We start from the raw sequence: 17,684 nt of genomic DNA on the forward strand, positions 1-17,684 counted from the left end.
ATGTTTTCAAATGTACTGTGGGTGATGTATTGCAGAAGTTATTGTGCACGACGGAGATCTTAATGCCAGCTGATGAGATAGTGTTGGTCATGTAAAAGGTCATGCACACCCACAGTAGCCGCACACAAGTGTTATTTATCTGCCCATCAGAACAGACATGGTGCTTGATTGACAATCCCAAGACTCTTCCTGCAGCTCTCTTCCTTCTGAGGACAAACGAATTGCATCCTTATAATATTGCTTATACAAATTCTATGGATTCACTTTGTCTAAATTTGAATAGCGGTCCAATCCTCCTTTACGATGCTTCATTCAACTTACGATCATGTGGAGCTGATTCCAGCTGAGTGTGGCCAAAAGTAAGGACATGTCGCTTGTCCTTGACAGTTCAAACACATTCACAGTCGCACCCACGTCAGGTTGGAGATACCTACTGTATTACCCTAAATTAATGTTGCATGTACTTATGGGAGAAAACCAGGATACCACGAAAAAAATCCAAGCACGCACAGGGAGAACAGAAATGCCCCCAAGCCCAGACTTGAATCAGACACGCTCGCAGTGAGACAAGAATACTAACCCCAATGCAGCCATATGTGTTCCCAAAAGGCAAATTTATCATGAAATAACCCGTGTAGGCCTACAGAATATTTAAGGTATGGATTCATGAGGATAACTCTCAATATACCTCTCAGATAGCCAGATGATTTCAGTTTCATGAGGATAATTCTCACAACTCTGATACAATGTACGTGTGTTAGTGTAGCACAAAGACCTAAACAATGCTTCCTGCCTGTATGGCTCACAAAAAAAAGGATTCAAGAGGACACCGATTCTCTGGCAAGCATCACCCTGAGCTTTTCCATGTATCTCTCGCTGCTTTGAGTACTCCTTTGCAAAACTCCTGTGATGTTCATTGTATTAGGGTAGTGGGATTAGGCTGGAAAGTGAAACCTCTTGCAATAAAACCAAAATATTTTGCATGGCCAGATGCCTCAGCATGCTGTGTGTGTGTGTGTGTGTGTGTGTGTGTGTGTGTGTGTGTGTGTGTGTGTGTGTGTGTGTGTGTGTGTGTGTGTGTGTGTGTGTGTGTGTGCACGTGAGAGAGATTGTTTGTTTATGCATACGGGGGATAGACAGTGCCAGGTGAGTGTACCATTTGCCATCAAACCATTGAATTCAGCAGGCATCTAATAACAAAGCATTTATGGCCCACTTACGCATGCATAGACATAACTGTCAGTGCGCAACAGCAGTGTCTCTCTCCCGTCTTCTTGTCTTAAAACACACAGGCACCATCCAGATTGGACCCAGACATTCTCGGATTCTATCATCAGACTCTGGGATGAAATTAAAATCGCTCATTTTCTTTCTCCATACAAGGAGCAGATCAATTTCCGGAGACTGGGACGTGATATTTTCCTGCCATTGGGCTTTCTCGTCTTTGGCACAGCACCCTGACTGCCTGCCAGCGGGAGGGCCGGCTCTGCCTGCACGCCTCGCCGGAGAACAGTTACTTCTGCCGCGGCGAGTTTATTTGCGCCTCGCTATGAGAATTGCCATCATTTACCCTTCCCCAACACCTCCCCAAGAAAGAGAAAAGAAATAGACAAGCAGGGGAAGCGAGCCACGGATAAGAACAGCGAAATTGATTCTTTTTGATACATGCTGCATGGGGGACATTAGGTACACCTCGTTTGACCACCTATTTCCAGAAATGAACTGAATAAATTTTGCGTGAAGTAATGTATAAGCCTTTTAGAGGCCCTTTGTTGTTGTTGTTGCTCCAACTATAAAGAAAGCACACAGAGGTTATCCAAGTATAGACTAACTCTGGTTTTAAGAGAAGTGCATTAATTATGTAGCTGTACGCTAATGATTACTCACTTTACATAAAACAACAAGTCAGCCTGTGTTAAGCATGACAAAATCAGAAACTGATGAACCATCAAGGAGCCCTGGAAGTGGGGCACTGCTGTCCCCATATACAAACACAAAACTGCATCTTTTTTTTTCTTCTCGGGAAATGAAGGATTCTTGAAGTGAATGCATGAAATACGCCCTTTTAAAACACAAATGTTTGTTTTCGTGCGACGTGAGCACGAGCATGTACTGATGTTTGTACAAAAATTGAGTGCAGTTTGGCCATAATCTGTGATTGATTACGTCATAAGTAACTAGTTGATTGGATTATCTCATAACGAACAAAGTACCTCTAACAGCATGCACTAATATTGTTGATGCACTTATATTTTCTTGAGAAATCACAAGATAAATAGAATATGTATATATAATATATTTATTCATGTTACAACAATGCAATGAAGGCAAACTAAAATTATGTACTCAGCTTTAGTGGATGAGTGTAACTGCTGTGACAGTTGCAGGTGTATAGATAAAGACCAGCCTACCCGACTTTCAATTCCTCTGTAGTGATGCTTTTTGACCTTTGCATCCAAACAGCCGTTAACAATCGCTCCCTCTTCCATACAATTCATCATTTCAGGGTCACGGCGCACTAGAATTGATCCCAGATAACAATTGGCGAAAGCAGGGTACAGAGTAGACATACTCACATTCACACCTGATGGCAATTCAGGGTCACCATTTCGCCTTGAATACATATTTTGTGAAGGAAACTTCTCTCAGATGCACTGAACAATGAAATATTTTAATATTAATTTCCTGCTGGGGTCTGACATCAGCCAAATGGATGGCGCATGTGATCTTCCATGAAAGTTGGAAGTCCGTTTTGAGTTTTAGAATGTGTAAGTTGTGTCATGTCTGAACTGATAGTGACAGAAAGATATTTTATCCCTTCTGCATAAAGACCTTATAAGTGATCGAAAATCACACCTGATTTGAATTCATGTAAGAAGCTGTTTTTACATTTAAATAAAATTCTGATGTATAGCAATAACATAGCTGGTAAAATGTTGGTCCATCGATGTTACCTGCATGTTGTGCTTTAAGGCTCAGTCATGTTTCCGTGCAGGGGCTCTGACTGGCCTTTGTTTACTTAATTTTGGACCTTCCGACCTGCGTGTCCTCCTCCCTCCCTCTCTCCCTCCCTCCCTCTCGCTCTCCCTCCTCTGCACCCAGCTTTTGCGTCACGGTGGAGTCAGTCAAGGCCTAATTAAACCCAGATTGAGAAACAGTATAAATCCAACCCCCTTTTCAACCGGGTCTGCACTCCAGCAGGCCTGCGTCCCGAAGTGGAAAACATCAGGAGTGAAACAGGGGGAAAAACTGCAAGTTGCTTTGTTGTCTTTGAAAGACTTAACAGCTGCGAGGGTGAAGTTTGAACCGAGAACAGAATGGCTGGACTCAAGGTAAGAACAGGATTTGTTTTAACTAAATAGTTACTCATCAATGCTTAAAGCCTGCAGCCCGCGTTAAGCACAGGAATTTGAGGATCAACTCTGTACTGAAGTTTTGCACAAGTTTGAAACTACGTATACTGTTGTGAATGAGTGTAAATCCTACAAAGTTACACAGTTTTATCTGTCAGGATGCAGAAGTCTGCATAACACAGGGTGAGAGGAGGGAGGCGTTCCCTCCAGCCAATCAGATCACGACATTCGGTCTCTGCCCAGATGTTGTCTGACAATCCTCAACTTCACTGACTTTTCTCATTATAGTCAAAAAGTTTGAGTTTAATGTGTAAAAGGTGTGAATTTAATCATAGTATAGTTTTCTTGTCGCAGAGTTATGGACAATAACTCCCATTGCACATGTTTACATTTGTTTATAAAGGTTATTTAACCTTTGGTAAAACATTATTATCATGACATCTGCTGAGTTATTACATTGTCTAATATGATCATATTAAGCCCAAAATTTGGGGATTAGGAATATGTATTCTTTAATTTTTTAATTTTTTCTTAGCATGGATATTGATTTTTTTTTTAAAAAGATGTTAAACTACATGTTCTTTGACTCATAAAATCATTCAAAAAGAGTAAAAATCTTCTTGTTATTTCATAAAGAAAATGCTGGAGCTTTCAACCAGCTCATACGGTTCATGAACGTGCACATATGGAAACCATCCACGTCCAGAGTGCACTTTCTGCAGTACAACAATGACTCAACAAGATCTGTTTGCATCGTGCCAAGTTCACGTTTTCCTGTGGCACAGGGAGATATGGCTGTTGTCATAATTGACATATTGATCAAAAAGTACTGTGGAGGATCCAAGTGTAATTAGTCTGTTTCTCTAACACAATAACAGAAAAATAATGGATGACTGCAAGGGGGGAAATTTGGTATAACTGCAGTTTGTTTTATGATAGATCTAATGTGAATCAATATGACAACAATTAACAAAAAGACAAGCCTTAATGACAAGCCTTCAAATTTAATTATAACCAGCATGAACACATTTATCCTGCATCACAATGAAGCCGCATGATGTATTTTTTATTTTTCACTTTAACTTGCCTTCCCTTGAGTGTGAGACGTCTGTCTGTTTTAGTACATGAGTGGCTTTGGAAACGAGTTTTCCTCAGAAGACCCTCTCTGTCCCGGATCCTTGCCTGAGGGACAGGTAACACACACACACACACACACACACACACACACACACACACACACACACACACACACACACACACACACACAAATCCTTGTCACATTCATCCAGTGTGATATTTCATTAAAAGTATTGCAAAATCATATCATGCGCATGAACTTGTATGAATTCTTAATTTAACACAATGAGGATTTTAAAGTGCATACTTTATTTGTTTGACATGAAATAATGTAATCTGGTGGTAGGAGACATCTAGACCATCATCTGTTATAAGACTGCAAAATAATTCAAAAGGTATGTGTTTAGCATAGTGTCATACAATTGAGCTTTTTTACTACAATACATTTATCACTTTAAAAAAAAGGATGTGTACTCCTGACTGATATCAATTACATACAATTCAATAAAATACAACATCCTACATCCGTACATCCATCTTCTATAGCCCTTCATCCAATTCAAGAGACTGGGGGGCTGAAGCCATTCCCAGCTGACGATGGAGCGTAAAGCAGGGTACATCCTGAACCATCACAGGGCAAACACACTCATATTTACACTTGTGGACAATCAAGAACCACCAATTAGCTGTAAAGACATGTTGTAGGTCGGTTGGAGGAAACCTAAGAAGAACACACAGAGAGAACATGCAGCCTCCACCCAGAAAGGCCCCCCAAACCCAGACCTAAATTGGTATTGTATTTTTTACGATACAACACAGTTCCCTATGATATAATATTACAATACAATATGAAATTAAACAACATAGAACAATATCAGGCAAGTATATTAAGTATTGTTGTTCTACTCTGACTTTGATTTGCATTTTCTGTTTTGCTAAATAATCTTGTGTTTATGTAAGACTAACATGATGTACATGCATTTCTACAGAACAACCCTCAGGTTTGCTCATATGGTCTCTACGCTGAGCAGCTGTCCGGCTCTGCCTTCACCTGCCCTCGTCCGGCCAACAAGAGGAGGTGCCCATCCCCGTTTGAGACTTTCACCTGACATAAATGACTGTTTGGCGTTATGACTGAACACCGACCCCTTGTCTCGTTCTCCAGCTGGCTGTACCGCATCCTCCCGTCTGTAAAGCACAAGCCCTTTACTCTGATGCCCTGTGGGGATGTGACCGAGGACTGGGACGAGGTGCAGCCTGACCCTAACCAGGTAAATCAAAAGGAGACGTGAAATGAACTAAACCTGCTTACTTAATGTTTAATATGGAAGCTAAATGTGGAAATCTGTCTTCACAGCCTCTATCAAGACTTTAAAGTATCTGAATACATAATGACAATCAGTTTTCTTTCACAGCTGCGGTGGTTGCCATTCACCATCCCCAAATATACAGAGAAGAGAGTCGACTTTGTCTCTGTAAGATTATCTCAATTCTTGATATTTTGTGAGGAAATATAGTTTAAAGCAAAAACGCTTACATTACTTGTTAATTCCTTCATCTGTATGACTCAGGGTCTCCACACTGTCTGCGGTGCTGGGGATGCTAAATCTCGCAATGGCATTGGCATCCACATGTACACCTGCAACTCCTCTATGGTGGACAGGTGAGGATGTAAATGCATCCAGATGTGTCCCACAATACTGTAAATACAAGCATTTCATGAAGAACTATGAAAATCATTGTTGTACTTCGACAACGACAAAGTTTTCGTCTTGTTGCAGGTGCTTCAACAACTCAGATGGAGACTTTCTGATTGGTGAGGGAAAGGGTTGTTGATGTTTTCTCTGTCATCCATCATAAGAACAATGATAGTTCAATCCACAGTTGTTCTCCCTCGAATTTGATTCTTTTTGTGGCTCTTTTCTCTGTTTGTGTCTGCAGTCCCCCAGCAGGGCGAGATCTTGATCACCACGGAGTTTGGGAAGATGATGGTCGAGCCGAACGAGATCTGTGTCGTCCAGGTGGGTTGTATGTTTTCCATCTTTCCCCCCCGCTTTGCACAAATATCCACATTGTGTCTGCCCCCACATCCCACTTACCATATTTAGAAAGATATTGTTGTGTACTTTCCCAAAGTGACCTTAAAACATACAAAAGAGGAAAGAGCTTTTAAGCTACAGAAAGCCTGGTCACCAGAAAAGCAGCATATGTGTTTTTCCAGACACGTCAATCTATGAATCTCAAGTCTCCTCTGCAAGGATATGGCCTACACGCACAAAATTACCTCTGACAACCACTTTTCTCTCTCTTTTTTTTTTTTTTTTTTCCAGCAAGGGATGCGTTTCAGTGTTGAAGTGTTTGGAGAAACCAGAGGATACATACTGGAGGTGTATGGAGCCCATTTTGAACTCCCTGACTTGGGACCTATCGGTTAGTGTCTGTACAGTTAATGTAACAATCCTTTTTCCGAAGCAGCGCCGATCTCCAAACGTTTCTCTGTGATGCCCGGTTGTTTGTGTTCAATGCTGACGCCTTCCTCTGTGTTAGTGTTGTAACTCATTCAGTCTGCTTGAAACTAGTGTAAGATCCCCTGACTTTCTAGTGCCTCTCAATACCTTATAATGACATGTGGTAGCTATACGCAAAATGAATGGGAACATTTCCTAATTTTGACTCGGCTGACTTAATAAAATCATTTTGATAGTCCGCTGGCGGATCATACAGTGTTTCTATAAACCAGCAGCAGGGTTGGATCATGAGCATAACTCAACAGGTCCAAATTTTTAACTAAGTTAACTTCGTCCTAGCTGATGCCAGTAAGTTGATAAAAAGTTCTTGTTCTGTTAAATTAAACAGCCTTTAATTACAGAAACACTACGACTGGCTCAGGGGTGTCAAACATACGGCCCAAAGGCCAAAACTGGAAAAGTACAGCCTCTGTTCTGGCCTGCAGGTCGACCATATTAATTTAGACTGTTACAGTTCTGCATTTCACACCAGTTTTTCTGTTACCTTTCCACTTATCTGTTATAATTCTTGTTTTGTTCAAATATATACCTCTTTGCACTAAATCATAAAGGAAAATTTGGAGTTGTCCCAAAATTTTAAAAATTAAGCTTATTATTCTTTCACTTTCCTGGTCCAGGCATTCAAGAGCAAATTGGGCTGTGCTGTATGTAGTTCCTGAGGTAAAAGGAGTTTAACACGCCATAGTGAGGAGGCAGATCTTTGAGGAGTCAATGTCAGTGTTTTGTCATTTCTTTAACTGGGGCCAAAGAAGTTGACAGTTGTCCTCGATTCCATTGCATCAAATGATGAGCCTTAAATTCAGATTGTATCTCCGACCACAGTATACGATTGTAGGTCGGCCAACCTTTATCTCGGTAACTCCAACACAGCAATAGGGTGAACAATTAGCTTGTTCAAGTGCACCTTTTTCTTGTGGCCATTTACCAGCATATTCTACCTTCTGTGTTGTAGGAGCCAATGGTCTGGCCAACCCAAGAGATTTCCTGTGTCCAGTGGCGTGGTATGAGGACCGGACCGTGTCCACTGGTTACACTGTCATCAACAAGTACCAGGGGAAGCTGTTTGCCTGCCAACAGGTGGTTATTTTGACATATAACTTTGAGCATACTCCCTGACAGGAAAGCACACATACAGGCACACTTGCCCTATTACCTTATTTCGGTTTGTGTATGCTTCAATAAACACCATCTAACTGCCACCGACACTAAAAGGAATCTGTCCAGGTGAAGTATATGATCCATTAGCTGCTCCTGCCGACTGAATTGCCATCCCTGATGATTTAATATAGAAGCCTTGGCTGTTATCCATTCAGCAGGTTTCCGCCTCGGCTCCCTTATGAGTCTTAATCACTCATAATTAGTTAAGGCATTCTGGAGCTACAGACAGTGTACCTGTGAAGCTTCGTAGGAAAAACCTTTTCCAAGTTAAGCATTAATTTCACCATATTTCACTCGGGGAATGATCCTCCCCCTCCTGAAATGTCCTGTTGGGTGCATAATTGGATCGACACATAATGTCTGACAGGAGGTTTTTTACTGAGACAGGGAGGAGGTGGGAGGAGAGGTTTGTCAGGGGCGGGGGTTGAGGGGTTGTAACCGTGGAAACCGTGTCAAACCACACTGTTATTATTCATCGTAAGAAGTGCTCAAGGGCAAGATACTGTCTTTTATTTTGAGGCAAAACAAACCCTTTTTTCCCTCTATCTCGCTGCCTCAACCCGAGTATCCGCCCTCGGGTGTGCTCTGCGGGTCAGAGGCGACACGCTTTTTCGAGAGTTCACTGTTCCCCGAGCCTGGAGATCGAGGCTACGGGGGTAAGAAAATAAGATGGGGGGACACAGGCCTCATCTCAGGGAAGATGCTGCTGCTCCTTTCTGGTCCTGCTGTTTTGTTCCCCTGCAGAGAGCTGAAATTGCTCAAATTAACTTATTATTTGCTTGACTGGGCCAATATGTTTGTGTTTTGTGTGCATGTGTGTGCAAGTGCTTGCTCCCAACCGTTCCCCCCCCCCCCCCCCCCATTTTAATCGAATGTAGTGGAGTTATCACAGATGAATGTCCAACAAATTACCTGCCCTGGGTTTCCCAAAGGCTTTTTTTTTTTTTTTTTTTTGATGGTAACTGCTCAGAGAAGAGTGCGTGTTAAGTTGTTTTTTTAGTGATTATTTGCAATGCAATGTGCATGCATTTGGTTTTGCATATATTTACGATTGTGTGTGCGTTTGTCAGCTTTTATTGTTGGTGTGTATTAAAATGTTGATTTGTGGAAATGTGTGTGAGCCTGTGTGTAGGGAGTGTGGAGGTCAGTATGGCGGCAGCTTGAGTTGTAATGAACTATATTGATTTTAGAGGTGCTGTTGAATGTCTTTTTTGCTGTGACATTATCAGAAAAGAGAAACTATATAAAATTGCTGTGGTTTTAACAATCAAGATAAAGAAATATCTCTGCACCCACTGCCGCCTCCCCCCCGTTAACTGCGCTGCTGCGAGCGTCAAAATGCTCAAAGTTTGGGAAAGTTTGATTGTGAAGCCAATTACCCCATAATACCTGGAGCCTTGTATCACAAAGAACAGGGGGAATGAAAGAGAAGAATGAAAGAAGCGCACCCTTTTTCACAATCAACCCTTTTCATTACGACCCGTTTTTTTCTCTCTTTATGTCAAGAAGTACTCTCTCTGGGAATTTAAGATTACAAAGACATTATTCATTGTTCCTTTTTTCCCTGTGAAAAGCTCAATTTAAAGTCTTTTGTGTTTGTTGCTTGGGTAGACTCCTCTTATTTGTTTTGTTGTGCGTAGGATTTCTCGCCGTTCAATGTGGTTGCCTGGCACGGGAACTACACGCCGTACAAATACAACCTGAAGAACTTCATGGTTATCAACTGTGTGGCCTTCGACCACGCGGTAAGTGTCATGCTTATAGACACGCTCCTAACACTTTACAATTACAGCGTGTTTTCTGTCATTTTTCTTTTTTCTTTTTAGTCACTGGAGTTGAACAATATTTTACTAATGGTTCACCCAAACTGTCACACATTTACAATCTTCCACTAGGACCCCTCAATATTCACAGTGCTGACTGCTAAATCCACCAGACCAGGTGTGGCCATCGCTGACTTCGTCATCTTCCCCCCTCGATGGGGTGTGGCAGACCACACTTTCCGTCCACCTTACTACCACCGTAAGACCAAAGGGACACACACACACACACACACACACACACACACACACACACACACACACACACACACACACACACACACACACACACACACACACACACACACACACACACACACACACACCTATAACCAACCAGTTTGCCGAAGTCGGAAAGGACACACGCACACACTCAATTACGCCCAACAATCAGTTCTATCGTCACGATTCACAGTTTGTTTCCATTTTAAATTGTATTCCGTGAACTACAGGTACATCACAGATGATTATAACGTGATTGAAAAGTTCACTTCCCTCATATTCATATCAAATCAAATTGTAATTTATTACAATTTGATTTAATACACACAAATTGAAACACTTTTTGTTCAACAATATTTATTTTAGTTTCAGATCAGAAATGCAGGATCTCGAACTATCAAAATATTCCACAAGATTAGATGCTTTCCTATTTGTTTTTACTTGAAATGATATATATATATCACAATATAAATGTTAAACATGTCTCAATATTTTCATGTATATAAGGTCACTTTTCAATGATATTATATTTCTTGAGACATGTTGCTGAAACAGCTGATTTTGCATGTCAGTTGGAATTATTATATCAAATACTCCTCGCAAGGGTAAACACATCAAATAAATTAAGCAAACCATCTGAAAGCTAAAATGCCCTTTGATCCAGCCAGGTGAGGACAATCCTGGACTCGTTTCCCTGGACCGTTGCTTTCATGCGATTTCACCAAAGATCTCTAACGCCATCTGGCGGAGATGAGGGTCACTGCTCGCTCAAACGTTCAGTTTCGTGCTGTTAATCCGCCTCCTGTCGGTCACTAGGGAACTGCATGAGTGAGTTCATGGGCCTGATCAAAGGACACTACGAGGCCAAGGAGGAGGGTTTCCAGCCTGGAGGGGCCAGCCTCCACAGCATCATGACCCCACATGGCCCGGACACTGAGTGCTTCGAGAAGAACACCACCGCTGTGCTCCAACCTGAGAGGGTGGCTGAGGGCACCATGGTAAGAAGAAAAAAAAATAAAATGAATGGACACCAAGTCAGCGCTGTCAGGAATTACAACCACTTCATGTTGTTTCTTTCCTCCAGGCTTTCATGTTCGAGTCGTCTTTCAGCATGGCGGTGACCAAATGGGGCCTGCAAACCTGCCAGAGGCTTGACAAGAGCTACTACCAGTGCTGGGAATCTCTTCGCAAGCACTTCAACCCCAAATGGAAAACCAGCCAGCAGTAAACAAGCAGTGGCTTAACAGAAGTCTGCACACAATTAAACAAACACATGCAATGTGGAAAAATAATATCCTCATATTACTCATTAAAGTGTAAACATCCTCAGAAATGAATGGCTCTTCTTGTTGTGTTATTTAATTTCCTATTTTCCTTTTTTTTTTTTTACAATTTGTACAATGTCTGGGCTCACAGCAGAAAAGCTATTGTTCCAACATACATTATATTCAAAAGGGTATCACCCATCCAAGTTATTTTGTAATTTGTCAATTTTTAAATTTCCTTCTATTTATGCTATGTTGACGGAAACACTACAATATTTATTGTGATAATTGTTGAGATATGTGAATTTTTTTTGGTTGAATTTCCTACAATGGCCAAAACACTAGTGTTCTTCAATGACAAATCTCCAAATTATCATAACTAATTGCCACATTTATTTAAAAAATATGAAAAAGCTGATACTCTTTATGCCCGTATGTTTTTGAAGCATACACCCAATAAGTCTAGTAATTCATATTTATTTTGATAGATAAAAACATATCGTATTGTAAGCAGTGGTGTGCAGTCAGGGGCAGCAACTGCTAGCCCTGTTAAAAAAATTATTTTTCTTTTTTTATAATTGAAAAGTGATTCTGAAATCTGTGTCTGGAATGAATTAGGCTACTTGTTCAGCATGCAACTGGTTCTATTTTGTGGATTAGTGGTTACCATTCATGCCCCACAATGAGATCGTCTGAAGTTCAGGTCCAGGTTTGGGAAGCCATTTTTGAATGATTCTCTCCACAGTCCACAAACACGCCCTATAAGAATATTTAAATTTCCAGAGCATGACGTGACGTGTCTGTTCTGGCGGCACAGTGTCTTCACCCATAGTCACATTAGAGTGGCTGAGGCCCTACATAAGTACAATAAGTTGATATAAAAACTTAATTGACTGAGATTATTCAGCTACTCTGGGGGACAACACCCCTTATGGACAGTCACATCTGTATGTCGTGTTGGTCCGAAGCGGGCTGCAGTCTCGCCTTTTTCTCCCCTTTATTGACAATGTCCTTCCAAAAGCTTGAGAAATCCCAATAATGAACCATCAGGATTTCACTTCGGCTCTGAGAATTGGAAAATGCCGTTCCAGTATGTGTTTCTGTGTATACCATCTATACGGCGTACAAATCAAACTCATTTTTCTCCCACCATTAATTCAAATACAAACGGTGTCTGGCAATATATCTTTATTGTATTAATAATAATTACACACACTGGAACATACAGGAGCATCTTTCCACATCGGCGCTCACGATGACAAATTGAACTTGCGCTCGAGGGTTCCGTTCATAATCTTCGCCTCTTTTCTGTCCTAGAAAACACACGACAAACAGATGATGGGTTAGTAGTTTCCATGGCAACAAAGTCATACCACCCAAGCCCACTTCACCTTCAGGACATTTTCTCGACTGCGTGTTTTTGGAGTGAATGTTTCATGATTTTCAATCCCCCCCCCCCCCCCCGTCCCCCAGCAGAGGGGGAGACGAGCATGATAGCCCAGCGCTGTGACAATTGCACCAAATTCTTGCTGGAATTCCAATTGGTGAGGATTTAGAGGGTAAATCTCCATGACAATGAGGAGGAAAAATGAAAGCAGGCACAGTTTCAAACGATTTGTAATGTGGATGTATCTGTGACAAAAAAAATTGAAACCGGATCAACCGCGCTGCTACGAAGAGATAATGGTCCCCAATTGTAACTACATGATCTTTAAAAAAAGAAAGAAAGAAAGAAAAAAAAAAATAAAAAAGGTCTTTGCCAAGACAAAACTATTCATGTGAATAGTTTTGTCAGTGAGCAAGAACAAAATTACAACATGGTCAAATATAAATGTTCTTATGTGAATACCGAGTTGCTTCAAGAGATTTCATAGATGATTTCTGTGGCACTTAGTGTCTGCAATATAGGGGCAGGCAGATGAATTTAAAAAAAGAGCAGGCGATTCACAGACACTGTTCACACATCTGCAACATGATAGTTTCTAAAACGGAAACTACATCGGGACTATTATACTATTCTCTCCTCATACCTATTGTTTTTATCTGTCACACGGTCTTTGTACAGTCTTCACTTGTTACCATGTGCCACTATATGGTACTACGATACATAGATTAAAGTTTTGATGCTTCTCGTGCTGCTTGAGAAGACACAGTTGACACAGGTCATTCAATAAATGGCCCCTGACATGTTAAAACAAACAAACAAACAAAAACGTTATCCGGTCCCCTACCCGGTCCGTCTTGAAGATGTAGTAAAGGGCAAAGAGAGGAAAAATCCCAAACATTGCACCGAACAGAGAAGTCTTCTTTGTGGCTCTAAAGTGTGGGTAGGGGTTGGCTCGTGCGTATACCCATCGTGTCAGGGCATGGTCTTCCTGGAAAGACACAAGAAATATAAAGTCATTTTTTTCCACAGGTAAATTGACTCCTTCCTTAAATGCAACAGACTTAATCACGACAAAGAAAACAAGGACACAGAACTGTTGGAAGCTTCACTGAATAATAAAAGTAAACAACCTTTGTACTGAACAAAAGGACAAGAGCCAAGCAGAGAAGAGCAGATTATAAGTGGAATTTCTCTGACATTCCTTCCATAGTTTCCCAATTTTACTCTCTCCGTGGAAGAAACACACAAATCTATGAAATCAGTGTATGGCGTTTAAATGAAGCTGAAATCCTGGTGGGTATCGTCATGAGTTCTTAGGGCTTGCATAGTATATAGACATGATCCCTGACAATACCAACACATTCTCATCCACAGCATATTGAGTACACCACACAGTAAATATAGCTTTACTAATAGGATTGCACATGGATGAGTTCATCCAAAACAAAACTCCCAAGTTGAAATACGGAACGTGCGACGTCACAAATATTAGCCTTCAATTGTTAGTGGCGTTTACTGTCTACCACGAAACACTGTTCCACACATGTAGCGACGTTCACCTATTTTAAAGATGTTCTCAACTTCATCTTAAATCAGATTGAACAAGAAAAGCACAGAAATGCGACTCTCTTTTTTTTTTAAAGAGTAAATCCTGAACGGGACGGCGGCTCTGACAGCTGATCGAGTCCGGAATCACTTGCTAGCCGGCTAATGACATTCAAACGAAGTTTAGGTGACTTTTACAATAACAACTAACTTAAATTCAGATGGAGCATAACTCCTGGTGCGACTTTAGACCATCTCTGTGCAGTGTTTATCTCCGAACGCGCCACCTTTAGTACTCAGCCCTCTTCAGGGGTGACATTGATTGCTAGGCTGCGACCAGCCACTTACGATGAGCTCCTTCCTGAGCGGGTTGTTGAGCTGCAGCTGGTACTGCCGCTTCAGGTTCGCCTGAATGGCGGATCTCGCCTCCTCCGCGCGCCTCTGATCGGGCGACAGGTTGAAATACTCATGTGGATCCAACGTTCTAGGCCGTGTAGCCAAGGGCGCCTCTTTGTAATCCGCCATGATGGTTCGTCGACGTCAGGAACGGGGGAACACGTAGACGTCATAAGGAGGAGACGCCGCATAGCCTGCCGCGGTGCAGGAAATGCGGCCGCCATCTTGGTCCGGTCGTCAAAAGCCTGTAAACACAGTAGTAGTAGCAGAAATTTCAAGACGTCTGAGCACCGTGCGGCGTATTTTTGGACAAATCGGAGGACTGTAGAAAGTAGGGCTCGGGGGATTACTTTTCACAGGTAAGATGGAACATTAACATTGTTTGGATTTTGCGAATATAAACTTATTGTGCTGTATTTCTGTCCACCAGCGAACTGGTAGCAGCTGTCATGAGCTAGACTTTGTTTACAGCTTTGTTTTCGCTGCCACTCATATTAAACACACTCATAATTAAACCCATACACACAACTGAAGACATGTTGAACACAGGATTTGAGGACTTCGACTGTCGTGCACACTCTAGAAAAGAGCCTTTAGATTGTTTCATAAGGCTTCCAGGACCACACTAATGCCTTATTTATTAATTCCGGCCTACTGAAACTCCCAGATCTGGTAGAATTCGAAACTGCCAAATGAATGCACAAAGCTACAAATAAGCAAAAATAAGGTTTTGTATACAGGGGAAATCTAGACTTCAGAGCCAAGAGAGGAAGAGAGGATGCACTGTCTGAATGTTTATGAAGACAAAACCTGTTTATTCTTCATATATATATATATATATATGTTAATTAAATATATGAGGTATGTACATGTGTGTCTATGCTTATAAGTGTGTGAGTATACTTAAATATAGATTATCTATTTTCTCTGAATATTTTTTCATAAGCTATGATTTATTAATATCATCAAAGGGCGTCTATATGGATTTGTATGTGTATATATACGGACTATATGGATATTGGTTTAAGTATGTGATTGTACACAAGTGATCAAAAATAACTTGTTTGATAACTTGCCTATTGTCTTGTATCTTACTTCTGGGTTTATGATGTCTTCATATTATTTTTAACTTAATTAAAATATGTGTGTGTGTGTGTGTGTGTGTGTGTGTGTGTGTGTGTGTGTGTGTGTGTGTGTGTGTGTGCGTGTTCATACAGTATATCACAAATCAGAACATTATATTAATGTTTAGTCCACTATGAACATTAAAATTCTCCAAACCATGTGTCTGGTATCAGACCTGCATGTATGAAAATCACTTTAGTATTCACCGAGTCATGAGTGATTAAAGTTGCTGACACTTCATTGCTCCTGTCAAACAGATTAGACTGGGCGGAGCAGACGACCGGACCAAGATGGAGACGCCACCGCTCGCGAGCGCCAAGAGGAAATAGCGGTCGATGCGGCGTCGATCCTTTTTAAGGGACCCGCTCAGGACGACTCAGGATGACTCAATGCTGATCATGTTAAGTTACCAATGCAAAAATATGCCTTGAACAACTTTAAATAATCTAAAACTCATATTCCAACTATGAATGTTATGCGGATGTTGTAAAATAAACACAGTAAAGTAAGTTTTTTGTGCAGCCTATTCTCAGTTTACATTGGTTATTCATTCACCTGGTAGCCTCTTTTCCTTTGATTTCAATTCAAAATTGTGATATTTGACATATCACCCTTTAGAGGTTGTCGTTATCCATTTTCGGAAATTTATAGTTTAATCCCCACCACGGATGACGTCGCAACCATGCATATATATTTATATCTATGGTCACAACAACGTCATCGCCTTTCCCTAACTCTTTTTTTTAATACATTTTTTAAATTAGAATTCCGCTATCTCCATTAGGAAGCCTAACATCTTTCCCGTGAATGACGTCACGGGGTAAAGTAGGTAGGAAAGGAGAAAGGAGGGACTATTCGGATGTACCTGTGAACTCGTGAGGTCTCGCGTTGACTGGTACGAGCGTCACCATGGCAACAGCAAACTTTCAGCCTCGTGAAACGATGAAAGCTGCGAATGAAACGCACGTAACAACCTACAGAGATATGCCAGTTGACAGCGATAATGACTTTAGTCATGAGGAAGTTTCTCTAGAAGAAGAAAGCAGTTTAAACGACGAGGAAGAAGACTTGGAAGCCCCGGTGTCGGACATCCAGGAACCCAAAGCTCCAGCTGCGAGAAGCGTCAACACAACCGCGTGTAAAGCGACGACGATGGTGGCTTTCATACGCACTTTTCTCTCTCAGATGGGCATGACAGAAACACTGGACTGTTTCCAGACGGAGTGGACGGAGGTGACGGCGGAGGGCCCGGTGGATCCAGAGCAGGTCACTGCTGCACCGGGTGTGTACATTGAAATCCTGCGCTTGCAGAACCAGCTGATGAACGCCCGACGGGAGAGAGAGGAGTACAGACAGGCCGCGTCCGCTTCAGCAGGAACACTGCAGAGAGCCCACAAGGCCAGAGACTTCCACCGGCTGCAGCACAAGCGTGTGGTCCAGGAGACAAACAGGCTCATCGAGGAGATGAGGAGGCTCCGGCTGCAGTGCAACAGCAACACGCCTGCAGTGCACCGGATGAACGAGAAATACCAGGCGGCTGTGAAGCAGGTCATGCAGGTGGCTGCAGAGAGAGACAAAGCACTCGGACAGATGGACAGTCAGTCTCCCCAGACAGAAGAGCCCAGTAGCAAACAATCAGCCCCACCACTCATCCGGCCAAGTCCCCCAACAGGCCCTGAAGGGAATTCAGAAAAACCTACCACTCCTTGAAATGATTAACACATCAATAAATATCAATCTCTGATTTCCTCTTCTCATTTATCATTGTACAACACACTTTTGATCCACAAACTATTATTAATGTAGGG

At 41.8% G+C, this 17,684-nt stretch overlaps 2 protein-coding genes across 2 annotated transcripts; one reads left to right on the top strand and one right to left on the bottom strand.

The window, feature by feature from the left end:
• The first annotated feature begins 3,112 nt into the window (after positions 1 to 3,112).
• On the top strand, positions 3,113 to 11,499 carry hgd (homogentisate 1,2-dioxygenase). The gene is made up of 14 exons (XM_080489080.1): positions 3,113 to 3,332; positions 4,475 to 4,546; positions 5,420 to 5,508; positions 5,596 to 5,701; positions 5,846 to 5,905; positions 6,002 to 6,093; positions 6,212 to 6,246; positions 6,372 to 6,451; positions 6,761 to 6,860; positions 7,911 to 8,035; positions 9,757 to 9,861; positions 10,012 to 10,138; positions 10,975 to 11,156; positions 11,243 to 11,499. The coding sequence occupies exons 1-14, from the start codon at positions 3,318 to 3,320 to the stop codon at positions 11,384 to 11,386; spliced, it is 1,332 nt and encodes a 443-aa protein (XP_080345206.1). The 5' UTR covers positions 3,113 to 3,317; the 3' UTR covers positions 11,387 to 11,499.
• A 1,095-nt stretch (positions 11,500 to 12,594) lies between these two features.
• Positions 12,595 to 14,904, bottom strand: ndufb4 (NADH:ubiquinone oxidoreductase subunit B4). Its single transcript, XM_080489081.1, has 3 exons — positions 14,704 to 14,904; positions 13,655 to 13,798; positions 12,595 to 12,736 (listed from the first exon to the last, which is right to left on the bottom strand). The coding sequence occupies exons 1-3, from the start codon at positions 14,878 to 14,880 to the stop codon at positions 12,674 to 12,676; spliced, it is 384 nt and encodes a 127-aa protein (XP_080345207.1). The 5' UTR covers positions 14,881 to 14,904; the 3' UTR covers positions 12,595 to 12,673.
• Between the last annotated feature and the right edge of the window lie 2,780 nt (positions 14,905 to 17,684).

This window comes from Lipophrys pholis, assembly GCF_963383615.2.
Source record: "Lipophrys pholis genome assembly, chromosome: 20".
Taxonomy (NCBI): Eukaryota; Metazoa; Chordata; class Actinopteri; order Blenniiformes; family Blenniidae; genus Lipophrys; species Lipophrys pholis.

Excerpts from the sequence above, each read along its gene's own strand:
- hgd (XM_080489080.1), top strand. Across the intron at positions 9,862-10,011 it reads GTGTGGCCTTCGACCACGCG|GACCCCTCAATATTCACAGT; the intron begins GTAAGTGTCATG and ends ATCTTCCACTAG. Across the intron at positions 11,157-11,242 it reads GGGTGGCTGAGGGCACCATG|GCTTTCATGTTCGAGTCGTC; the intron begins GTAAGAAGAAAA and ends TCTTTCCTCCAG.
- ndufb4 (XM_080489081.1), bottom strand. The coding sequence starts at position 14,880 with ATGGCGGATTACAAAGAGGCGCCCTTGGCTACACGGCCTAGAACGTTG. Across the intron at positions 13,799-14,703 it reads CGCTCAGGAAGGAGCTCATC|GAAGACCATGCCCTGACACG; the intron begins GTAAGTGGCTGG and ends GTGTCTTTCCAG. Across the intron at positions 12,737-13,654 it reads ACATCTTCAAGACGGACCGG|GACAGAAAAGAGGCGAAGAT; the intron begins GTAGGGGACCGG and ends TGTGTTTTCTAG.